Source organism: Montipora foliosa, chromosome 12, assembly GCF_036669935.1.
Source record: "Montipora foliosa isolate CH-2021 chromosome 12, ASM3666993v2, whole genome shotgun sequence".
Taxonomy (NCBI): domain Eukaryota; kingdom Metazoa; phylum Cnidaria; class Anthozoa; order Scleractinia; family Acroporidae; genus Montipora; species Montipora foliosa.
Window position 1 is genome coordinate 27,619,565 of NC_090880.1, and position 25,080 is coordinate 27,644,644.

Sequence of the window (25,080 nt, forward strand, 5' to 3'; positions counted from 1 at the left end):
GTCTTTGTGAACACTAGTCATTCCTTGTAACACTTATGAAGGAAGGCAGTGCCTTTCGAAATATTGGCTTTTTTCAAGATATTCCTTCACCGTTATATCAGCCTTGCTCTTTTTATTTTTTTGGAGGCACAGTCAGTGTTTGCAGTTGTAGCTGCTACGGTCTCCGGCGACTGAACCGCCAAAGTCTGTACTGAGAAAGTGCTTTCGCTTCATCATACGTGGTCACTATAGACTAGTAATAATCAAACTTTAAGATTATGGAGTGCGTTCGATACGAAATTCAGGGTAAAACAAAGGTAACCTGTCTTAATCCCAGGTCTTCCTATGACGTCATCGAAACATAATTCCAGGCGCTCTCATTCGCCCCTGCAAAATCTGCGGGGATGCCAAATGCGTGTCTCAAGATCGGTCGTCTAAAAAAATCTCGATCGTTTCAACGATTCTAGAGCAAAAGAGAGACTGCAGCTTGCAGTCTAACTCTAATGAGGCACAGGACGTGGTCGTGTTAATGTCAGCTGGAAGAGCATTCCTTACTATTGGGGCAGCTACCGAGAAAACACGTCTGCCATACGACTTGAGGTGTTATTTCGGAACGTGAACTGGCAATTCGAATGATCACGGAGATTTCTGGGTTAAGTATAAGCAATGATGAAGCTTTGCAGTTATTTTAGAACCAGATTAAATAGCGTGATGATCAAAAATGCGTCGGTCGACGCCTTGTGTCGGATCCAGGAGAATAGCAATCTATTTAACCCATTGGTCGAGATAGTAACTAACCAGGATTCACTCCAAGCTCAGACTTGCAGATAATTGTTCACGACTAGCTTTGGGCGACAAGGCCCTCAACGATACTTATTGAAGAACAGTAAAAGTTTTTCTTAATATATTATCGTTGAAATTAAGAAAAGGTTTCTTTCTGCACATTTAACTGATTCTTCTTAAAGATGAGCGTGAAGTACTACGTATTTATCATTCTGCCTGCAGAATGCCGTAGTGCTCCCCTTGGAATGGAATCCAGAGCTATACAAGACTCTGCCGTGACGGCTTCTTCGACCTGGGACAGCCGACTTCAGCCTTGGCAAGCTCGCACACATCTGGGACAAATCTCTTCTGTTATTTTTCCTTCGCAGTATTTTTGCTTTAATTCCCGAGCAATGGCTAGCTGGGGATTCTGAGCACTTTCCATTTTTCGCCAAAGTCACTATCGGGGGAATCTAGGACAAGCATCTGGCGATTTTCCGATATGTCGGCAAAATCTGGTACGGTCGGGAAACTGCGAAATCCCTGATCGTCTGGGACTTTCCCGACATATGAAAACTAGGCTTAAGCAAGCTTCAGACAAAGGTAAATCACCAAAGAGTCGGTTGGACATGGAATTAAGAAAGGCAGGATTAACACATCGCCATCCTCCAGCCCCCAAAGATGGGAACTGTCTATTCCATGCAATGAATGACCAGCTAATACGATGCGGAAGGGTCTCGCAGAGTGCCACGAAAGTGCGATGTGACTTGGTAAATTACCTCCGTAGTAATCCAACAACCCCGGACGGGACTCATTTCAGAGAATTTATCAAACACGGAGCATGGGATACCTATCTGAGAAGGATGGTTATGGACGGTGAATGGGGTGACTGGATTGCTTTATGGGGCCTAATTAACATGTTTGAAATCCCGGTGGCGGTAGTATCAAGCTTAGGAGAAACGGGATTGAATATTATCCACCCCGGAGCTGGTTATATAAACGAAGCCACTAGAGATATGGCCTTACTTGGCCATGAAGCAGAGCTGCATTACCATAGCCTTGAACCAATAGCTGCTCAGAATCCCCAGCTAGCCATTGCTTAGGAATTAAAGCAAAAATACTGCGAAGGAAAAATAACAGAAGAGATTTGTCCCAGAGGTGGAAGGCAATTCGAGTGCTACACACAAGGTGTACTTAAGAGCGGTGGAACATTGCAGGTCTACGCAAATGATAGCGTTTTCTGTCATAGTTGTTTAATGGACGACTTTTAGTCAAGGACATGGGAAAAAACAAAACTGCAGTATTGCATGTTGAACCAAAGCTTATAGGCTAAAACATTGCGTTCTAGTTATTAATGTTACGATTGTTGCTAGCCGGGCCCGGGTGGCGTCCTTTTCGCCTCGTCAAAGAGATCAGTGGGCCGTTTCTCGAAAGTCCCTAAACTTTTCACATGTCACAATTCCCTCTTTATCTCAAGAAGGGAGAGGGTTTAAGTGTTTCACAATCCGCTTTTAGTTATCTCGAAAAAACATGCTAAAAGTCATCGGGACTTGTCGAGAAACAGGCCCCTGGTCACAATCGGTTTTGAATTGCGTCCAAGTTAGTTTTTGATGATTGTATCCGATAATCAAATGTGGCAAATTTAAACTATAATGAGGCAGAAACCTGTTGCTAGCCATGCATGATTTAAAGTGATTTTAATAAAAATAAGCGCTGTTCTCATTAATTCTCAATCCAGACCATTCCACCCTCCATGCCATTCCTCACTTTTTTTTCGGGATCATTTGCGGTCCAAAACGGGGATCATTTGCGTTCCGGGATCATTTGCGGTACAGTTTGGGGATCATTTACGGTACAGTTTGGGGATCATTTGCGGTTCTGGGATCATTTGCGGTCCTGGAATCATTTGCGGACCCGTACAGCTCTCTTGTACACTGCCCAATTGTTACGCATTCTACATTAGCTGGATTTTCTGAACTGGCTCCGTATGTACCACCAACAAAGGTTGAATATTTACACAAGGCCATGGACACGCGATTTGAACGCGTGTGTAGTAGGAAACAACAGATTTCGTTGTCCTTATTAAAGAATTTTAACCGCCTGAAGTGAAAAGACTTTTTGAATTGGAATTTTTGATAAAGAGAATACTTAAACCCGGACTGTTTGGTAGAAACTAACCAAATGCTTACGTCCTCCGCCTACTAGATTTAATAGTTTCCAGATGACGTAAGAGTCGACGCGTAGGTCGTTTTAATTGCAACACACCATTCTAAACTGCCAGATTTTTTTTTCGGAAATTGCTGTTATCGGTGCTAAATATAAACATAAAAGTAAGATGCCAAACACAGATTCTGAATACTAAAGAAACAAACTGGAACATCCTCACAAGGATTGAGAAAAAGCTTACAAACAGACCGGTGAGAATATGCAGAGAAGTTGATTTCGTCACAGGCGGCCCAAAGTTGGAAGGTAAACAACTATAAGGATTTGTATGGGAATCTTGATAACAGACTGAAAAAGATATTTACCCGCAAAAGTTCTCAATAAAAAAGCCGTACTTTATTGTCATGGTGAATTTCTTGCTTTTTGTGTGGTTTTTTGCCTGATTGAATGCGATTTAAGCGACTTCTCAAATTCCCGAGTCGTCACTTAGCTTACATGAAGTAATCGGCCATCACAACAATAATCGAAAACTAACCTTTTTACAATGGGTGCTTAGACTTAAATACTGTTGAACAATGCCGTTTAAAAAGGGTTGTTGAGGCTTAAGTAAGCAGTATTCATTTTCTCATTGATTTTATAGTGGGTCAGTAGGGGGGTCAGTAAGGGGGTCAGTTGACCGGGGGTCAGTGTTTTGTCGAAACCCCCTAAATAAAGGAAAGGCTGGCAACTCATTTCTAACTTACCTCAGATCTCGCCGAAAAAAATCACACTTCTCCGGCATCAGTCACGCTCAAACTCTGGCGATGGCTACACGGATAAATTTACTTCCCCTTGATCAAGTTTCAAGGTCCAGCGAGTATCCATTGCTGAGAAACTGCGAAAAATATTCAAATTTTCTAACTCCTTCGAGGCTCGCTAACAACCAATTTTGACACGGCTGGTTAACGGTTCACTGAGCCTCCATATGGTGAGCGCAAACCTACGCAAGTGTACCCGTAGTTGGGCAGACCAAAACAAATCCCAGGCTCGTCCCCAAATACCTGCCTGGGGTCATGTTCGAGTTTCTAAATCGGCGAACGATATTAAAAGTTCCACACTGAAACCTTAAACACAGCTCCCATCGCTTGTTATAAATCCGGATTTTCATCGAACTCCGTAAGTATCTAAGTACTGAAGCTGTTTGAAGCCTCGCGCGTGCAAAAAATCCCCTCGTCCGATGACACTCGACACCACGGCGGTTTTTTTGTTGTTGTTGTTGGAAAAAGTATAGTTTTCTTAAGTGAATTGCTTTGAGCCAAAGAAATCACCGCACCGTAATTTCTACTGTCCAAAAAACAGACAAGTGAGATTGTAACTCGGATACCTTTCAGGTATTCCGAGTAATAATTGTTGGTTTTCGATCGATATCGCTTGATGCACCGGTGTGAGAAATAATTTTGAACATTTCAACGCAACTGGAAGCGCAAAAGCAAAGCACAGATGATTTCAACGATGGCATTTTCCCTAGACTCTCAACAGAAAAATGTGTCCAAAAGGCTGAAAAGGTGCAGCGACCTTTTCATATGAATTTCTTCTGCAGTCATGATAATGTGAGTTGTTGACGGATGAAAAACAGGATTGTGTTTCATACACTAGTAAATACCTTCGACTGCGTTTCAAACTCCATCCAAACAGCTTCAGTACTTACGGAGTTCGATGAAAATCCGGATTTATAACATGCGGTGGGGCAACCAAAGCGATGGGAGCTGTGTTTAAGGTTTCAGTGTGGAACTTTTCATATCGTTCGCCGATTTAGAAACTCGAACTTGACCCCAGGCAGGTATTTGGGGACGAGCCTGGGATTTGTTTTGGTCTGCCCAACTACGGGTACACTTGCGTAGGTTTGCGCTCACCGTATGGAGGCTCAGTGAACCGTTAACCAGCCGTGTCAAAATTGGTTGTTAGCGAGCCTCGAAGGAGTTTGAAAATTTGAATATTTTTCGCAGTTTCTCAGCAATGGATACTCGCTGGACCTTGAAACTTGATCAAGGGGAAGTAAATTTATCCGTGTAGCCATCGCCAGAGTTTGAGCGTGACTGATGCCGGAGAAGTGTGATTTTTTTCGGCGAGATCTGAGGTAAGTTAGAAATGAGTTGCCAGCCTTTACTTTATTTAGGGGGTTTCGACAAAACACTGACCCCCGGTCAACTGACCCCCTTACTGACGCCCCTACTGACCCACTATAAAATCAATGAGAAAATGAATACTGCTTACGTAAGCCTCAACAACCCTTTTTAAACGGCATTGTTCAACAGTATTTAAGTCTAAGCACCCATTGTAAAAAGGTTAGTTTTCGATTATTGTTGTGATGTTCGATTACTTCATGTAAGCTAACCTTTTTAAAATGGGTGCTTAGACTTAAATACTGTTGAACAATGCTGTTTAGAAAGGGTTGTTGAGGCTTAAGTAAGCAGTATTCATTTTCCCATTGATTTTATAGGGGGTCAGTAGGGGGTCAGTAAGGGGGTCAGTTGACCGGGGGTCAGTGTTTTGTCGAAACCCTTATTTAGGGAAGAGTGACGACTCGGGAATTTGAGAAGTCGCTTAAATCGCATTCAATCAGGCAAAAAACCACACAAAAAGCAAGAAATTCACCATGACAATAAAGTACGGCTTTTTTATTGAGAGCTTTTGCGGGTAAATATCTTTTTCAGTCTGTTATCAAGATTCCCATACAAATCCTTATAGTTGTTTACCTTCCGACTCTGGGCCGCCTGTGATTTCGTGTGTAACAAATGTATCTGTTGATGCAAGTTCTTCCTTTTCTTTTAAAGTAATATTTTAATACACTAGCTTTCGGTGTAATCGTGGAACGGCTTTATACACTGTGCGAGCAGGCTTCATTATGAAGTCAGCCCCGTGCTTATATTTACGATACTCCGGGGAACTTGACCAGAATAAACCTGGCAGTTTAGTTAGTGATGTTTCTACGACTTTCTCGCGATTGAAAAAGTATGAAAATTGAATTATTTCCACTTTCCGTGAGTAAAATAATTGTGACCGGACAAAATACCGTATTATCTTTGCTGTACGGCTTCTTGCGTGCGGTCGGCAATAATTGCATTACGTATTAATACAGTTTACCTTTTATGTAGCGTTGTTAAAATATTACACTTCTGCTGGGCATATCCTGATCGCTCTGCAAAAAAAAATCTTTTACCAAAGAATAATTCGCAGTTGAAGGATTTTTAGCATTAAACATTAAGAAACGTCAGCATTGAGGTCAACGCTTTTAATGAAGTTCTCAAGAACGATGAGTGAGGAAAGCGTGCTTCATTTAGAATGCGAAGAGGCTAACTTGTACCATATGTCTTCGTCTCTCAATGGGACACTTTTGTCAGGCCGCGGATAAAATTTTCACTGAACACAATACAAAGTATAAGCTCAAAGACCATTGCAATTTTGGCTCGAAATACAATGTACCAGTGGGCTTTCTATTGATTAGAAGTTAGCTAAAATTTGCTCATTTGCAAAAGCGCTTCGACAAGGGTAGTTAAAGCAGTCATTAATATGAAAAATTTAATAGCTTTTCGAAATGAAACTACTGGTTTAGAAAGACCATTTAATGCTGTTATGATTTGCTAAAAGTTCATTGGTAGACGTTCACGAGTTTAGCTGTGCGAGCGAAAAGAAAATGCACAATTTTACATTGTTTTGAACGCCTGCAAGAGGCCAAAATGGCGATCTTCAAACTTTCCTCAATTTTGAAAAAACTAAAGGGCGCTGGGATATTTTAATTGTGTTTTCGAAAATAACTCACGTGCTTTCATCGGCTTTCTTCTCATAAATAATTGATTAAAAATAGAGTAAATGTTTGTGCCTTTTAAATCGACAGGAAAACACCTTGGCAGTTGTTCCCGTCTGTGCGGCTTGAAAAACCTGAAGATTTTTGTATCGAACTTCTCTCTACCAGGTCTCTCTGTTGGTGATTATAACAAAGTAAGCTGTTTGTTTTTCCTTTTATTTACGATATACTTATACCAACCTCAGTGGTCGCGAGTGCACTCAGACGTTAACCGTTAATTCTGAGACCGATATATTCCGTGATAAGCTGACAAACTTTGAGTATAAGCCGGTTCGTTCAACAACCTTCTGTTGTGGTGAAACATTGCAAAGTTAATTACCGTAATCAGCGCGTCTTCGGGCTACAAAATGAAGAAAGCAGGGAAACCTGCGAAAAGCAATTCTTATGTCATTTATTCAAACCGGATAATGAAAAACCCAGTACTGTTGCGACCGTTTTCAATATAACAGGTGACGAACTCTATCTTTTTGGGTGCGGGCCGAAAAAAACCACAAGCACTACGCATTTACAAAAAAAATACGAAAACTAAACTTCATTTTGTGAATTTTCGGGATCGTCATGAAACCTTTATCAAGCAAAGCGAAAAATGGAATTTTATACGTACACTTATGAAATAACATAATTTTGTCAATGAAATGAATGTATAGCAAAGACGAACAAAGAATTGTCATGAAATGACCCAGATAAGTGCAACGGGGATCATTTTAATTCATCTTCTTTCATAATTTTGTCAATGGGGACCAACCTGAACATTTAGGGTAGCAGCTTTCTTCATGAAAAACATTTCACAAGTCAAGCAATCAAATTTCTTTCAGTTGCAGTTTTTTTGAATACTAAATTGTTCTCTTAGATCAGGTAGATTTTAGATTATGAGGCAAAAATGCATGCATGTTTGTTCTTTACGAATGCTAAAGGACAGTTTCCTGTGTTCTGTTTGACAACACTCGCAGCGTGGATGTCTTGTTGTATTTAATATTACCGATCAACAAAGCTCGCCTATCAAAAATCATAATACTCTTTCCTTTCGCTCCAAAATTGTGCGTAAGCATTGTTTTTATTTTCTCTTGGGACTTATAGTCGTCTTTTTCCTTCGATCTAAAGGTCCGTAACAAAAGCGCCACGTTTTGCAAGAGTTTATTTCAATGACTTGCAGTTCCTACGCAGTTCCTACGCAATTCCCTATATTTAAGAAACTTGGAATCCTAAAATCCCATGATCTTAACCTGTTACAACTTGGTCAATTCATGTTCTCCTATCAAATTCGAACTCTTCCTCCCAAGTTAGCTAGCAAATTCACTCTAAACAGTCAAATTCACACATATTATTCGAGAAACTCTCATGCATTTCGTCTGCCTTTCTGTCGGACTAACATTAAACAATTTTCTGTTTTCTATCAGGGACCTAAATTTTACAATTCTCTGTACATTGATATAATGAATTCTTCCTCAACAGCTTCCTTCAAGAAAGCACTTATGTCATTCTTTTTTAACAACTATTCTGAAAATTAAGTATTTTGTTCTTCCTGTGTCAAATTGTTTTCACCCTGTAAGTTTACTTTCACAACTGTTTACATATTTCAACACCTTAATTAAATGACTAAGTGTTTGTGATTGTATGCTTCATTACCAACTTGTAAGTTCAAACTGTTTTTAATTTCCGTTCATTACTTTATATTTCAACACGTTAAATAACTAAATGTTTGTAATAATTGTATTCTCCGTTGCCAACTTGCATGTCAACAATAGATAGATGCTTTTACTTGGGGAGGCCTAATTTACATAAGCTTAGTAGTTTCTTTTAGGCCTCCTCGCCACCAATGTAATTCAATAATTTTTCTTTCCATCTTCTCTTTTTTGATTGTTCATATTTGTATTTTAATTTCTTCTTTCTGTGGCAAAAAATAAATAAATAAATAAAATAAAAATAAAAATGAAACTACTGGTTTAGGAAGACCATTTAATGCTGTTATGATTTGCTAAAAGTTCATTGGTAGACGTTCACGAGTTTAGCTGTGCGAGCGAAAAGAAAATGCACAATTTTACTTTGTTTTGAACGCCGGCAAGAGGCCAAAATGGCGATTTTCAAACTTTCCTCAATTTTGAAAAAACTAAAGGGCGCTGGGATATTTTAATTGTGTTTTCGAAAATAATTCACGTGCTTTCTTCGGCTTTCTTCTCATAAATAATTGATTAAAAATAGAGTAAATGTTTGTGCCTTTTAAATCGACAGGAAAACACCTTGGCAGTTGTTCCCGTCTGTGCGGCTTGAAAAATCTGAAGATTTTTGTCGCGAACTTCTCTCTACCAGGTCTCTCTGTTGGTGATTATAACAAAGTAAGCTGTTTGTTTTTCCTTTTATTTACGATATACTTATACCAACCTCAGTGGTCGCGAGTGCACTCACTGACACGTTAACCGTTAATTTCTCGGTGTCCATATTGAAAATCTCAGACCGATTTATTCCGTGATAACCTGACAAACTTTGAGTATAAGCCGGTTCGTTCAACAAACTTCTGTTGTGGTGAAACATTGAAAAGAGCGCGTCTTCAGGCTACAAAATAAAGAAAGCAGGGAAACCTGCGAAAAGCGATTCTTATTTAATTTATTCAAATCGGATGATGAAAAACCCAGTACTGTTGCGACCGTTTTCAATATAACAAGTGACGAACTCTATCTTTTATGGGTGCGGGCCGAAAAAAACCATAAGCACTACGCATTTACAAAAAAAATACGAAATTCAGCATGCATTACTAAACTTCATTTTCTGAATTTTCGGGATCGTCATGAAACCATTATCAAGCAATGCGAAAGAATGGAATTTTATACGTACACTTATGAAATAACATAATTTTGTCAATGAAATGAATGTATAGCAAAGACGAACAAAGAATTGTCATGAAATGATCCAGATAAGTGCAACGGGGGTCCAAGTAATTAATCTTCTTTCATAATTTTGTTAATAGGGACCTACCTGAACATTTAAGGTACTAGCTTTCTTCATGAAAAACATTTCAAAAGTCAAGCAATCAAATTTCTTTCAGTTGCAGTTTCTTTTTATACTAAATTGTTCTCTTAAATCAGGTAGATTTTAGATTATCAGGCAAAAATGCATGCATGTTTGTTCTTTACGAATGCTAAAGGACAGCTTCTTGTGTTCTGTTTGACAACGCTCGCAGTGTGGATGTCTTGATACTGATCAACAAAGCTCGCCCATCAAAAATACCGTAAAACTCTTTCTTTGTCGCTCCAAAATTGTGCGTAAGCATTGTTTTTATTTTCTCTTGGGACTTATAGTCGTCTTTGTCCTTCCATCTAAAGGTCCGTAACAAAAGCGCCATGTTTTGCAAGAGTTTATTTCAATGACTTGCAGTTCCTACACAATCTTGAGAACTCATCTTGACAATAAACGCTCCGAGGCCATAAAATCTTCGAAGCCCAGCTAGTATCCCAGTTTAAGGCCCTGTCCACTCTAATGCGTTTTCGTTTGAAAAATGTCGCAGCCATATCTATTTTGAGCATGCACATATTCTTCAACCTAGAACAAAGCATGTCATTAGCGTTTTCGAGCAATTTATTGTGGACAGTAGAAAACGCTGCGAAAACAATAGTGTGGACGCGGACCGATCGATGCGTTTTCGATGACACCGAAACCGGTCCTAAGAAAAAGCGACAGCTGCAGCAACGACAACGCGACGAAACAATTATATCGTTGGTGACATTGGTTAAAAGAAGAGGAGTGATGTGCTGCACGTATCTCAGCACATACTTTTGCACCGGTATTCGGCTTAACAACGGCGTGAAATGTTTTGAAGTCTCGACAACCTGGGTGCACAAATCTGAACCGTGGGCTTTTTTCACAAGGCGACCATTTTGGTTTCCCGAGGGACTGAAAACGCGGCTCGGCGAACGAAATGTATTGTTTTTTATTACACATAACATGAGAATATTTTATTCCATAAAGCTTATTTGTAGAAATCTACACGCTTTATTTTCACATTTTAAAAAAGCCTATACAGCCAATCAGAATGGCGTACAGCTCTTTCACGTGTTCAAGTATAACCAACCAACGATAGCGTAAAGGCCTTTCCAAACCACTCGCGCATCTCGTGTAAATCGTACTTTGTTGTTGAACCAGACAGTGACTAAATGAGACTTTATGATCCTATTTATTGATATCTTACTTAGATTAAAAAAAAACTCATGTAAGCGCATTTTTCCGTTCAGGACTTTATTTCCTTGATGTGCATCTACTGCGATATTTTCCGTTGCTATTAAATTTGCATTTGGTTCTATTGTTAGTGAGCTTTTTTTTCTAATTTGCGTTCAGAAAACTATTTCAATGAAGATTCTCGTCTTATGTGTAATAAACAGCTCACGACATAGACAGTGCTTTGTACGGGGTTTTATTCACGACTTGTTTGTATCAAAAACCCTCAGTCGCTCGTACCTCGCTCGTTCGGGTTTTTGACACAAACAACTCGTGAATAAAACCCCGTACGCCGCACTTTCTATGTCGTAAACTATATTGACCAGAACGGCCGCCAGATGACAAAGGTCCATTGATTTTCTATTTTTACTCTAAAACTACTCGTACCAAATTTATTTTTTAGGATAATTCGCCCACATTGTGCGACATGAAAGAGATGAAATTATAACAAATAACTGTGCAAAGATATTTTTTGAGGTGGCGTTTTCGTTGACTTGGCCGTCGCAAATCTGAAAGTCCCTAAGACACTCCATGAGATATCTCGGCCCCTTGTTGTAGTCAAAACTGGCCCAGTAATGAAAGAAATGTAGACACAACACCAGCTGCACCGCATGCCATTCACGTAAAACGTAGAATAACGTTGTCACGAAATTTCGTGCTGGCAGCCACGTATTAAAAATGACTAAATTTTACAAAGCTGACGATTCGAGGGTTACCCTCTTGTAATATCTGCTCCAGATGAAGGAATGACCAACACTTGAAAAGTCCGCATTTTACTTTGTACAATTCGGGTTATACTGCCAAATTCTCGTGTTTTAAAGAGCCATCGGCAGGAGCCCATCAAGGTCGGCGAAGCACCAGATGTTCTTTGAAGAACGTCGGAACCCACCCTGCTAGCAGGGCCTTTCTTTTGCTTGCTCGATTTTGGCGTTCTTGAGAAAGAGCCTGAATCGAGTAAGATCTTTATTACTCATGCGCAGTAAGCGGATGAGGTATAAAATGCCCTCCGTCGCCCTCCGTTTCTTGTTTTCCGTGTTACATTAGTGCATGGAAATTTATGTTTGCATACATTTACATATATGACTGTAACTTTACGTGGGGTGGGGGGTAGGGGATTATTCAAAACAATTAATAGATGCTGAAAGATGTATTGTTGAGTCAGAAAAATTAATAGAAAGACTTGAAAAGAAGTATTAGAGTCTTAAAATGTATGTATGCTTGGAATATCAGTCCATTTTGCATGACAAAATAAACAGTACGTGTTTGAAGAAATCAACCATCCCTCCCATGTTTCAAGCCCTTAAGTAGATTTGCCACAATTCCACCTCACGAGAATCCCGGGAGAAAATGTTTTGGCGAGCGAAGCGTGATTTTTCGGACGCGAATCTACACGAGACGAAGGACTTTTGAAAGTCTACCCCTTAAGATGTGTCATTTTCTCTTGGATGTGCATGGTCGCGGCCGAATCATCGCATCTTGACTGTTGAAACTTTGTGATTGTAGTCGCGGTCGTACGGCCCGGGTCGTACGGATCGAGCTGTTAGAATAAATCTTTTTCGATTGTGGAGCCAAAGGTAAGTTGTTGACATTAAAGACAAAATGATATATATTTTTTCTAATTTGCTTTACAAATAAACACTTTGCACGAGAGCGGGGATCGACATAAAGGTCATTCAAACTGATCTCCATCAACATGCCGGTCATCTCAGGTCCTAGTGATCTTTGAGAACCTTTAATTAATAGAGCAGCTTTGACCGAAACTGAGAATACCTGAGAAAAACTGATCCGACTTTTAGCAATCTGAACTGTTCTTAGAACTACTGTTATTGACGGTATGGGCATGCGACGAAGTCAAAATGGGGAATTCTTTCAACAATACAGACTAGTCGTTGATATCCATTGATGGCAAAGGAATTTGATGGCAAAGGAGGTTGATGGCAAAGGAATTTAGAGGATGCTTCAAGGGGAAATTCTGGTTTTCTGTCTTACTTTTGTTTTACTTTATAGAGGCCATTTATTTGCCAGTATTGAAAAGTTTGGTTCACATTTATGAAATGTAACAAATTAATCATCTGTGGCTTTACAAAGATCTATTTGTATCGCTTTTACATTCCTGTGTTAATTCGAGTCGCAAATGACGTACAAACAACCCAGGTCCAGGAATTGTTGATCCAACTAAAACTATTGCCGCACCATACAGTCAAGGCAAATTATTATGTTGAAGTATTTGGTACGGCAAATACAGGCACACAACGTGTGGCAATGTCTCTGTCGGCACTTATTTAAAATTTCAGGAATCCAATAACCTCTTCAGCCGACTTGGCTCAAATTATAAACATTGGGAATAATATGTATTCAGCTTTGTCATAATCATGCAAACAGGGACTCCTATTTTTGACAGATTTGCCTGTTATGGTTATAACTTATAAGCTACATTAATTATCAGTTGACATACAGTGATAGTTTTAGTGGTTTGCTAAATAGTGCACGTCCTATAATTTCAGACTTTCCTTATGTTATATCAATGTTAGCTGCCTTTGATTCTTTGCTCATGGATAATTGTCATGCATATATATTAACACTTGAACTTTACACAGTAGCAATATACTGTCTGCCTAATAGGAGGTGTAAAATTTTTTACTCTCATGGCAGAGATTTATTAGGTATGGGACCCATTTGCAACATGTACTTCAATTGAAATAGATTCATTAATGAATTTGGTACAACATTTTCAGAATATATGTGCACAAACATCTGTTACTTGTGAGATTAAAATGTATTAACATTATTAAAATGTAAAGCAGCAGTGGAAGCATTGTTCATTCATTATATGTTCGAAACCAAAATTTTAGACCCTAGGAGCACTTAAATGATGTTTATCTTTGTTCTTGCAAAGAATGTTCTGCTGTGTCATTTTATTCTATTTGTTTTTCCACCTCAAAAGTATTGTAACTATTGCACCTCTCAAACAGTTAATAGTATCATTGAGAATGGAAGAGCAATTTATCAGAAATTAATGTTACTCCAGCAAAATATGTTTTTATTTCTGATTTTCTAAAGAAATTAGACGTAGGCCGCTGGCCATGTAAAAGGTATTCATAGAGCAAGATGTCAGGGAGATTTATCTTGTAATGTGGTTCCCAGTAAACAACAGCTTAAAACTGCCATTCTGGATAATAAGGAAAGCTGCACAGGCTTTTTGATGTGAATTTCTAGCTACTGCATTAGTTGTGTTTTCCAATGGTATGCAGAGCAAAAGATTAGTTACCACGTTTTTGTATACAATGGTTCTGAAAAAATGTAACAAGAGTATTTTCAAATGTAGATTCTGTTATTGATCTCTTTTGTTCTATTATTCAAAGTAAATTTAATTGTTTTGAAACAAACTATGAGGTTGCATTTCTTAGATGTTTATGTGAATTATCAAATATAGAAAGGAAACAAAAAACAAGAAAGCATAAATCTACTTCGGAAATTGCAGCAAACTGGAAGAAAGAGGAGAGAAATTTACAGCCCAATGGACCCAGAGAAAAAATAAGAACTTCCTTGAAATTGGTTTGAAAAGTACAGGTCTATGGACCCTTCGAAAAAAAACAGACTCTTTCAAATAAAGATGAAAAGTATAGGTCAATGAACTCACACGATAAAGGGCAACTTCTCTCAAATAGATTCTTGTAACACCTATATACCTTTTTTTGTGGTGTACAATAAAGTTGTTATTATTATTATTATTATTATTATTATTATTATTATTTTTGTTATTAAACTGTCAACAAAAGTACAAATAACCTGGCCGCGCATGAGCTCTTGTTGAATATGCGCTGCATGTTGCCAGGATACAGTCTCGAACCCAAGCCTAATATGCCAGATCTCGCCGCCATCTTGGTTTTTCATGGTATAGCGGGCTCAATTATAACCATCGGTTTTGCCACTAAACGGACGCTTGCACTGGAAAAACTGGTTTGACGAGAGAAAACAAGATTGACTAGTCCAGAAACTCTGGCTGCGGTGGCTTCAACGAGTTGACGCGATTCGGGCAGAGCCATTTTTTATCGTCCTCAGTAAAGAAAAAGACAAAAGGAGGCTCTGCTCGCAGGGTGGTGGGAACCCTACTATCAATTTTCATTTTTCTCTTCTTCAAACATACCATTATCAATCCTAATTAGTTGTTACATATTTTACTTGACGACTCAGAATAATCGCGAAATGACTTCCATAACGCTAAGTTTCATATTCTATTGCCGCTTTCTGCTCAAACGCCTTGTGCCGGACTTTGACCTAAGCTTTATGAATCTGAATCAAAATTTACTAGCGCCCTGTAATAAAAATACTCTACAATTGTGAGACTTTTGAAATTGTTCTTTGTCGACACAGGAATGAATTTTGACGTGATATCTCTACTCATTTACTTGGTGTTGAGGTCAGAATTTGCGAGTTCTTGCTCAGCAACTTACTCTGTGCAAGGACTAGTTCTTCGAAACCACACCATCAAGACAGAGACCGCAGACAAAATAGAAGATTGTATCTTGCGTTGCATGGCATATCCCGGATGTACAAGCAGCAACTTTTATCGCATGGACAAACGCTGTGAACTTAGTGACAAGACGCATGCGTCTCACCCAGAAGACATGATCAGCAATCCATATACCGTATATATGGTGAACACTTTCCGACCTATACCTTGCAAAACTCAGCTCGATTGTGGTATGGACTTGCTGTGCACACCGTCTCTGATTTGCGAAGGTATGTCATGCCCAAAAATGAAGTAATGTGGACTTTAAGATAAATAGGACAGCCATGTCGATGAAATGTCACCTTCAAAGATAACTTTGCACTATGGTAAGTCTTTCGCGAATCACGTCACGTGATTCAATGTGGGCGAATTATCCTAAAAGTAAATTGATACGAGCGCCGGATTTCAGAGTAAGAATAGTGTGTGCTTAAGGTTCATTTGTTATGCTCAAGTTGTCAAAGCCTCATTTCATGTCGTTGTTATGTAAAGTACCACAAAAATATGAGATAAAATGGGTGCCTCACGTGCAGCACAATTAATTTTCCTCGCTCAACCAACGATATTGTTATTTTGAGGCTCGTTCGCCGCCTAATATATTAAACGACTGACTTGATGGACATTAACCGACAGACCGCGTAATGATTAAGCTTAAGTGGATTACAGTAACAATTTGAGAGGCTAATCAAAGTGTACGTGATGACGTAATTGTTAGGTTCGCAAGTGCGTTCGGGAAATTTGATGCTTGTCGGCATCTTAATATTTGTGTGGAGTGTTCAGAATCTGATGTAATCTTCGGGAAGGTTAAGGTTATCGGATTTGTTCCTTAAGAGAATCGAGTCTATGAAGCTTGAGTAAATACATTCCATTGAATATTCGTGTACCCCAACTGAACTGAAACAACTATACAGGAAACCTAAAAGACCATAGTCATAAGAAAGTTGCCGCATTATTATGCTTTGCGTTTTACCAAGAGGTCTAGAGAACAGGAGAGACATGTTAACTTTTAATAAGAAACAACGATTTTCAATGTTGCGGAGCAACATGTTTCGGCAGAAACTCCAGCCTTCCTCAGTGCAAGTGTTACTTGAGAGAAAAATCTGAATATAAATATCTGACAAATGTTAATGAGTACAAATACAACATAAAAATGTATAAAGCGAGCAAATTACAGAGGTAGGCTTGAATAAACAGGTTGAAGTTGTTGATTAAGGAAAGGGTTTTCTCACAGGATGTGAGTTCGAGTTCCAGCTAGCGATTGCTTTCACGTAATTGATCATGCTGACACACGCGACTTTCCAGCTCAAGGTTACCGTGAAGTCCTTAAAATTTGTTATCACTCTAACCACAGAATGCCGCAGTCATCCGCTTGGAATGGAAAGTAGGGCAATACCGAACTCAGCGGTGACGGCTTCTTCAACATGGGGAGCCGCACATGAACCTTGGCAAGCCAGGCTCAACAATGCGGCAAAAAGTCAAAGTACTGGCTCTTGGTCAGCAGGAACAAATGCCGTTGGACAGTGGTTGCAAATTGACCTTGGCAAGGAGACAGTATTGACGAAAATAGCCACACAGAGCAGGCCTGGTAATGGTCAGCGGGTATCTTCTTACAAAATTCGGTTGAGCTTGGACGGAGCAAACTGGAATGCGTATCGAAGCGATGGTTCTGAAAAGGTAAATGTCGTTTGAAAAGATTGTCCTCAAGACCATTAGTAGAGAAATAAGTAACTTATTCAGGAAAACATTGCTAGAGGAAAGAAAGTTTAAAATACAGTACTGAGATAAAAAAAGGGACCACTACGATGGCGGTTTCGCTGTTTTTAGGTCGTAAAAGGGTCAAACGAAAAACTATGAACTGTACATGAGTAGCTCACACTTACAACATTCCTAACAACTCGCACTTATATCTATGTAGTAAAGGAGCGGAAAAGGAGTTGGGAGGGGGGGGGGGGGGGGGGGGAACTGGTGATATAGCCATATCACTTTTGGCAGAACAATGATTCCCACCTTCGTATTTTCCGGCTTGGCCAAATTTCCGTTTCGCCGTATGGTTTTCGCATTGCCTGTGCATGGGTGGCAATTTCTTAACCGCATGAGAAAAAGATGTCCAAAGTTTTTAAATTTCAATCCATTGTTTATCGTTAACAATTTAACTGTGGATGACAAAAAATACTCTCACTTTGTTTACAAGGTTAAGTGATCACAAGACGTTTATACTATTCCTTAATTTTTTTTTCGGGAATTGGAAAGAATGAGTGAATAACAAAGCAAGCCCCCCCGATAAAACTTGTTGTTTCATCTTTACAGCTCGACCACGCATATATAGTGGTTCGCTGAGACGTCAGAATCTACCAAAAGACAGACATATTTAAGCAATAGAGGACGTTTTCCGTGTTTCCATAGCCTCATCTAAACACGAGGGGAAGTTGGGAGAATTCGAGACAGTTATGCATAACCAAGACGCAATCGAGGGTCCAAGACGCAGTCGAGGGTTTGCATAACTGTCGAGATTTCTCCCAACTGCCCCGAGTGTTTAGATGAGGCTATGGAAACACGGAAAAATGTCCTGTATTGCTTTTATATATGATTTCTCAAAGATAAGTCGACAAATGAAGTTTTTTCTTCTAGATTGAAACAGATTTTCTTGATACACGCTCTTATTTTCCTAACAGCCAATCAAAACGGGCGTCTAACAACCAATGAGAGTGCGCGTACTATCCTAATTATTTTATAAAATATAGTAGCAGGGCACTACTGGGACATAATTGACATAGCTAAATATTATTTTTCAGGTTTTTACGGGAAATTCATACATTGGAACAATTGTCTCGCACAAGTTGGTGCCAAGAATTACGAGCAGATATGTTCGCTTTTATGTAATGTCGTGGTATGGCCACATATCCATGAGAGTTGAGCTGTATGGCTGTGTTATTAACGGACCATAACTTTTCATTAAATTGCAACCTCACTCTAGTGAGAGTGAGGTTGCACAAATCTGGTAAATCTAACCTACACAAATCTGGTAAATAACCTACCACTCATTGTATGGAGGTTAAGCCGTGTTCTTTGTCTGTCTTTCGTAAGAATTTAGTCAAGTTTTATAATAGTAAATCGTACGTTATATTATAGAAGTAAATTCTACGTTACAAGGGGAAGCAGCGCTGGCGCAGTGGTGAGAGCATTTGCCTTTCACCGGATTCGACGTCATATGTGGATTGAGTTTGATGGTTCTTTACTCTGCTCCGAGGGGTTTTCTCCGGGTACTCCGGTTTTCCCCTCCCCTTGAAAACCAACCTTTGATTTGATTTGATTTCAGTTTATTTGTATTCTCCCAAATTAGTAGAGCACTCGGATAAATAACCTTGAGACTTAAATAAAGTGATTATATTTATTATCATTCTTTCATAACATATTTCAAATGGCTGAGATGGAACTTGTGTATGATTATTAACCCCGGTGGATGAAATGAAGTGATTATAGTTTTCCGATGGTGACCCGAGGATACTCGGAGCACTCGCATTTTTTTGAATATCCCCAAGTCACCATCGGAAAAAAACATTATCATCTCTTCACTATATTTAAAGTGCCCCTTTGATCAAAAAATCAATTCTTATCTTTCTTTGGATTTCGGAACTATGTTAACTAAACACTAAGCGAACAAAGTTTTTAGCTTTCATTTCAAGAAGACTCCTGTTTATTTTAACTGGAATTTTCCAATTTAATGGTCCGCCATTACGAACTTTAAGATCTTGACAGAGCTGGATCGAGGAAATGACGTCAAAGGCTTACTAGCTTAACTTGATGCAATGCGTGTGTACGCCGCAGAATTAATATACAACACGGGAGCCTTGGGCTTTCAGACTTTTAAAATCGTGTTTTGCATATATAATTAAGCTGCATTCACACGCTGAAATGTTAAGCTAGTGAGCCTTGGACGTCACGTTTCCCTGGATCCAACCCTCTGAGGTCCAATCGGTCACTTTTGAACGTGAGTAATGGCGGACCATGAAATCTGAAACTTACACTCAAAGTAAACGGCCTTTGGATAAAAGTCAAAGCGCAAAATTTAGCCAGGCAGGTGTTAAGCAAACAAACTTTCAAAATCTGGAGAAAAAAATTGAGGAGGTGAATTTATGATCACAGGGGCACTTAAAAATTATCGGTTTTATCTATATAAATTTGCACGTTAAAAATGTTTTCGAGATGGTGTATACCCACTTCAAAAAACTGACTGGCTATCCAGCTTTTATTTAAATAAGAATATAATTAATTATTATAGTTTTATAATCTATTAGAGTGTTCATCGTGGCTTGTTAAGCCCATGAGTAGGAGCTGTCCTCTCCCATAACCACCCCTATGAGTCAACTTTTGCGCGTATCTTTCTTTTTCTGGACCACACGAGCCCTTGGGATCTGCGCGCACTGTTTAGAATGGCCAATCAGAATAAAGTTATTATTAAACGAAGACAAAAATTGCACAAACAATGTATGCAAATTGCTGTAAAATGATGTAAATGTGAGTCTCCTACAGAAGGGTTAGTTCTAAAATTAGATAGATACACGCAAAGTTTGGCCCAGGGATAGAGTGCATAGTGAGGCTCCTGGTCAGTGGCCTCAGCAAATATTGAATCTTGTTTTCAACGGAACTCAAAATCATTAGACTCTTTCATGAATGAAATGTATTGTAAAATCTGATTAAATGAAGTGAAATTCAAATAGATAACCGAAGATGGTCACACAAAAAAAGACAACGATCAGGTATCAATCGAAACGCAGAGTGAACTTCTCAGTTTTAACGGCAAATTCTTAATTTGGGTCACATGTTGTCTGAGAGAAATAACACAAAAACACTTTCGAATCGTGTGACATTTGTTGAGCCCGCGGGCCATTGGGACACTGTTTAAGCAGACTAGTTATCAGTCCAGGATTGTTATCAATTTTGATAACCGTGTTACGTCACAACATGGCGGCCATTGCAGAAATCGGAGGATTTTGTATACACTTCACTTAATTCGTTTTTTGTTCGAAACTAGTTTGGTTATCTACCCAAAATTCTATTCGATATGGACAACAAAGGAACATTCTTCGCCTTTGTCAAAGATGGCTGTGGCAGAGCCGGTTGAACGGTTGGAAATGTTAACTGTAAAGTGGGACAGTGCATGAAATTTGATCCCAAAGTCAGGTACGTTTTCCACTTTGTCGTTAGATTAAAGGCACTTGTAGATTTTTCCAGCATTTGCAAAAAAAAACGTCGATATCTTCAAGTCTTTTACTTGACTTTTCACGTGTTTTTGCTGTTGTGCACGGTCTATTAAAAATGTGCAAGGGGGTATTTTGATTTGCGATGTGCTGTTAATAATTGCGCCCATATTTGATTGATTTACTCCTACAAACCTAGGCGTTGAGATGGCGGATGCTGATGCCCACAGAAAAAAAAAATGGCAAACTTGTGTACATTTTGTGGCTCTACAGCGTCGAAAAAGACTGAAAGGCCTAAAAATAAATTCAAGGATGATTTTGAACGATATTTTGGTATCAATTCTGAAAAGTGCAGTGGAAGACTTAACGCTTTATGACACAAGAACAATGCCTGTCAAAAAAGTGATGGCCGTTGATCCCCTGCAAAGTGTAGCAAAACACAACTTTAGTTTAATTATGTTTGGATCCAACCTGGTTAAGCATTAAATTGCACGCAGCAGAATGGCAGTGGATATTTATGGAAAACTTCATCCGGGTCATCAGTATAACATTATGAAATCCTGGTTAAATGGTTCCCTGCTATGCCAGAAGGAGACATTCTAACTGCCATAGATAATGATCAGGTTTTGTTAAAGAAGTGGACTGGGTGCAAAGATAAGCATGCTGCATCTTGACATGTGTGTGTTATACAGAGGTTGGTACCATTGCATGATGCAGTTTTGCAAAGAGATGAGAAGCTTGCACCAAGGTAATGCAAATGCCACAATTTATAATTTATGAATCCTACCACCTACATTTTGTGATTTTGAATATTTTTTGCAAGTCTCTTCTCTGTTTAAATTGTCCATTATGGGGACTATTTTAATCATTACCAAATCCCCAAATTGTTAGGACTGAAGAGTGACTGAAATGCATGAAGAAACCATTCTTTATCTATTAGCTCTGTTAATAAACATAAAATGTTTTTTTTCCTTTTTGTGTATCAACATTAACATTTTGTACAATTATGCAGTACCTTAATTAAACCTGACAACTGTTTTTCAGAAAAAGCCTTGAGATATATTTCGCAGGATTTTTTCTTCAATGTGTAGTTCCATAAAATGTCCATTCCTCCCCCACAAAAGGTGCATTTTGACACCCCTTCACCAATCTGGAAATTCTAATGAGGTTTCTTTGAGTGTTTTGGTCTTTCTGCACCCTTCCTCTCCCTGGAATTTGAAATCCTTTGTGTGTGTGTGTGTGTATATGGAGATTTTTTTTTAGTACGGAGTCTATGGATTTTCAACTTTGCATGTAAATTGAACAAAATATATTTTGATGAAAGATTGTGGACCAGATTTTCTTCACATTGACAGCTTTTTAATGGGGACTGCTTTTCATAATTATAAAATTTCTTTTATAAGGAAGATATCTGTTTACAAACATTGACATCAAATTTCTTTTGATATTTAAAAAAGCCAACCACCAAACAAAAGAACCCTTTGTTTTGGCATCCAATAAGGCTCCAGTTGGCACATTAATATTAATTGGTGATGTCATTGATATCCTCACTATATAGCAAGCTGAGCTAGAGTCAATTGCCTGAAAGAGGAGGGGTGGGCTGACTGTTTTCATAATCAACTAACACATTTGACAACATATGTACTTGCATACTCTTATTTTAATTGAGTGGTTTAATTTTAATTGAACATTTTTATTAATGTTGTTACTTGATCATACTTATTTTAAAATTCATTAACAGTAAATGGCCCAAAAGATTAGAAGAAGCAAAGACTGAAACAGCATCTCCTAGATGATTTCTCTGCCACATCTGATGATGTCATGCTATTGAAATAAAGAGGCAAGTAAAGAAAGATTGTCATTGACAAAATATAATAAATATTATAAAACTTAAAATACTTTGTACATGTAAGAAGCACCAACACAGTATCACAGGGCTGGTAACTAAGAGGGTACTTCATTTGGCTAAATCACCGAATACAGTGGATGTTTAATTGTTTAAATTGTTGTTTTGGTCATTTTATGATTTGGAGTTTTGGTGTATTAATTCATCGAATGTGGGTTCTTGCATCTTCATTATTTCGTTTTCATTAAGAGGACTCTCATTTCTATTTTATTTACTCTTTTTTTTTTTAATTTGGTTGAATGATGTTTCTGTCTAAAGTTTACATGTAGTACGTTCTAGAGAAATTAATACTAAAGCCCATTTGAAAGTGTCATACATTTCTCTTACTTTAGAACAAAAAAATGATCCTTGAAATTTTGCTCGAAGTTGTGCGAAGACGTGCTACAAACACGTTCGTACGGTAACATGTTTTTGGTATTTAAGCCGTACACACACATACAGAGAGTCATTTCAGCGGCTTTGGCAATATTAATGTCGTAACGTGTAAATAAAACGTAATTTTCCCCTTCGTTGGACCATCACTTCCTGTGCATTCGGCACTGAATTTAAGAGCCGTTTCAAAAACGAAATTATTTACTTACTTTTCTTGCTTCATTTTTATTTTATACACAATGCCCCAGCTTCGCCTCCCAAGAAAAAGAAGCCGACTGACGACGGATGAAAATATCATGGCCAGTATCGAAGAATAAACAGTGCATTTTAGCTTAACTGTTGTCGTCTCCTTTACTGTGTTATTTCACTTGGAACAGTTGTTAGATTAGGTATTGAAAATAATGCCTCGAAATAACTTTTCCCAAACATTCCACATTCTATGCATTTCACTGTCATATAAGCATTGAAAATTCCTTCCTCTTTGCCCCGCGTTGCACCCTATCGTCCGCCATATTGAATTTTCACGTAGTTGGTCATCAATAATGTCACGTGGACGAGAATTTGAGCAGTGATTGGCTAATGGTTTGTTTTGGTAGTGGTTATCAAAATTGATAACAATCCTGGACTGGTTATGTAGTTCATGTGTCTCTTAATATAGCGTATCCAGTATTATGAAGAAATACCCCTGCATAAGTTCCCTCGCGCATCCTGGTATACCGCTTTACACCCATGTAAAAGCCTATTTTAAACACAATCTAGAGTTTGTAAATCTGTCACAACACTGATAGAGGTAATTTTTGTATAAAACGTAGCTAGTACCAGCAATGAGTGTCCACTGATTGTTTGTGTCATTCACGATATTTTAACGAAGAAAATCGAGCAAAAACTTTGAGATCTGTATCAGGTTAGCAGATATTGATTAATAAAACACTTTGTTTTGTTTTCCTTCAGGATTAGTTTTAATGAGTTTAATCAGCGATGTCAAGTCTTGCAGATGTACACATTCTCGATGCATATAACCACAGGCGCCCCAAGCTCAGTGTGAGGGAAAGCCTTTGTTCGAGGCTTGGTAACAAGACTTTGTTTGTCTTTGTTTGTCGTCGCTGACGACGTTACCAACCGAACTCAACGGTAGCCGTTTGCTGTTCAAAGTTCACAAGGATCTTTTTCATCGTCGTATCGCTTCGTTTGGGATCAAATCAAAATAACCAATCAAAAAGCGCAGATTTATAATTTTGTCCTTCTTGGGGAAAATCTGCGCGTTTTGATTGGTTAATTTGATTTGATCAAATTCCAATGATGTATGACTTCTGTCCTCAACATCTGGCGATAACAAAAACGTGAGCGAAGCTTGAAAATCGAGCAGGATCTTGAGGTTGCAGAGCCGTGTAAATGCAATGATTTTTGGCACGATGTTAGCAAAATTATTGTCTCTTTATTTGCCCAAGGCTGGGAGGCGAGCAACCTTTGGAAGTGGGAGAAATTCAGCAAAATTCTGGAAGCACTCGGCCGTGAGCGGTCTTGGAAGTTGCACGCCTCGTCTATTTGTATTGTATGTGACGACGCGTGGGATCTGAAGAGGAAATCGAAGCGTCCCAAAAACCCATCAAATCACTCAGGACAACGCAGAAATAGTGGGTGGGTGAACTTTGTTTATCTGGCTGTCCATAAAATGAATTTTCGAAAAGAAACATCGCGATTTGAAGTTTTTATGGAACATTTTCCTCGATCAGTTGAATCGGCCGTTACAACTGTCTCAAAATAACGTGACGTCACGCGCTCTCGCATCCTCAGGGTTGTCTGCCATTTGGTGGGCTCCTGAGAATTCAGAGTGTTCAGCCTTGGTATTTTATTATAACCGTTGACGACTCAATTCGCGTCGAATCTGGAAAAAAACCACACAGGAAGGAAGCGATCCACAATGGCAATAAGGTTAGGCTTTTTATTGAGAGTTTTTTCGTAAAATTATCTTCTCAGGTCTTTTATCGGGATTCCCATGCAAATCCTTATATTTTTGTTGGCTTTCCCTCACACTGAGCTTGGGGCGCCTGTGATATAACATTTTCAAGGAGTATCGAATTCGCTTCCAAGGAAAAAATGAAGATTACAACTGGAAAATTATTTGCTTGGTTCCATGATA

At 38.8% G+C, this 25,080-nt stretch overlaps 1 protein-coding gene and 1 long non-coding RNA gene across 3 annotated transcripts; one reads left to right on the forward strand and one right to left on the reverse strand.

Annotated features, from left to right (window-relative positions):
• Positions 1–6,780: 6,780 nt before the first annotated feature.
• On the forward strand, positions 6,781–23,152 carry LOC137980396 (lactadherin-like). 2 transcript variants are annotated; one of them, XM_068827838.1, is made up of 7 exons: positions 6,781–6,882; positions 8,978–9,081; positions 15,329–15,697; positions 16,816–17,138; positions 18,257–20,645; positions 20,862–21,410; positions 22,404–23,152. In XM_068827838.1, the coding sequence occupies exons 3-5, from the start codon at positions 15,331–15,333 to the stop codon at positions 18,407–18,409; spliced, it is 843 nt and encodes a 280-aa protein (XP_068683939.1). In that variant the 5' UTR covers positions 6,781–6,882; positions 8,978–9,081; positions 15,329–15,330; the 3' UTR covers positions 18,410–20,645; positions 20,862–21,410; positions 22,404–23,152. The 2 variants fall into 2 exon arrangements, with proteins under 2 accessions (XP_068683939.1, XP_068683940.1); XM_068827839.1 differs by lacking the exon at positions 20,862–21,410.
• Positions 22,305–23,821, reverse strand: LOC137980403 (uncharacterized). Its single transcript, XR_011118508.1, has 2 exons — positions 23,150–23,821; positions 22,305–22,486 (listed from the first exon to the last, which is right to left on the reverse strand). It is a non-coding gene; the product is annotated as an uncharacterized lncRNA (long non-coding RNA).
• Positions 23,822–25,080: the final 1,259 nt, after the last annotated feature.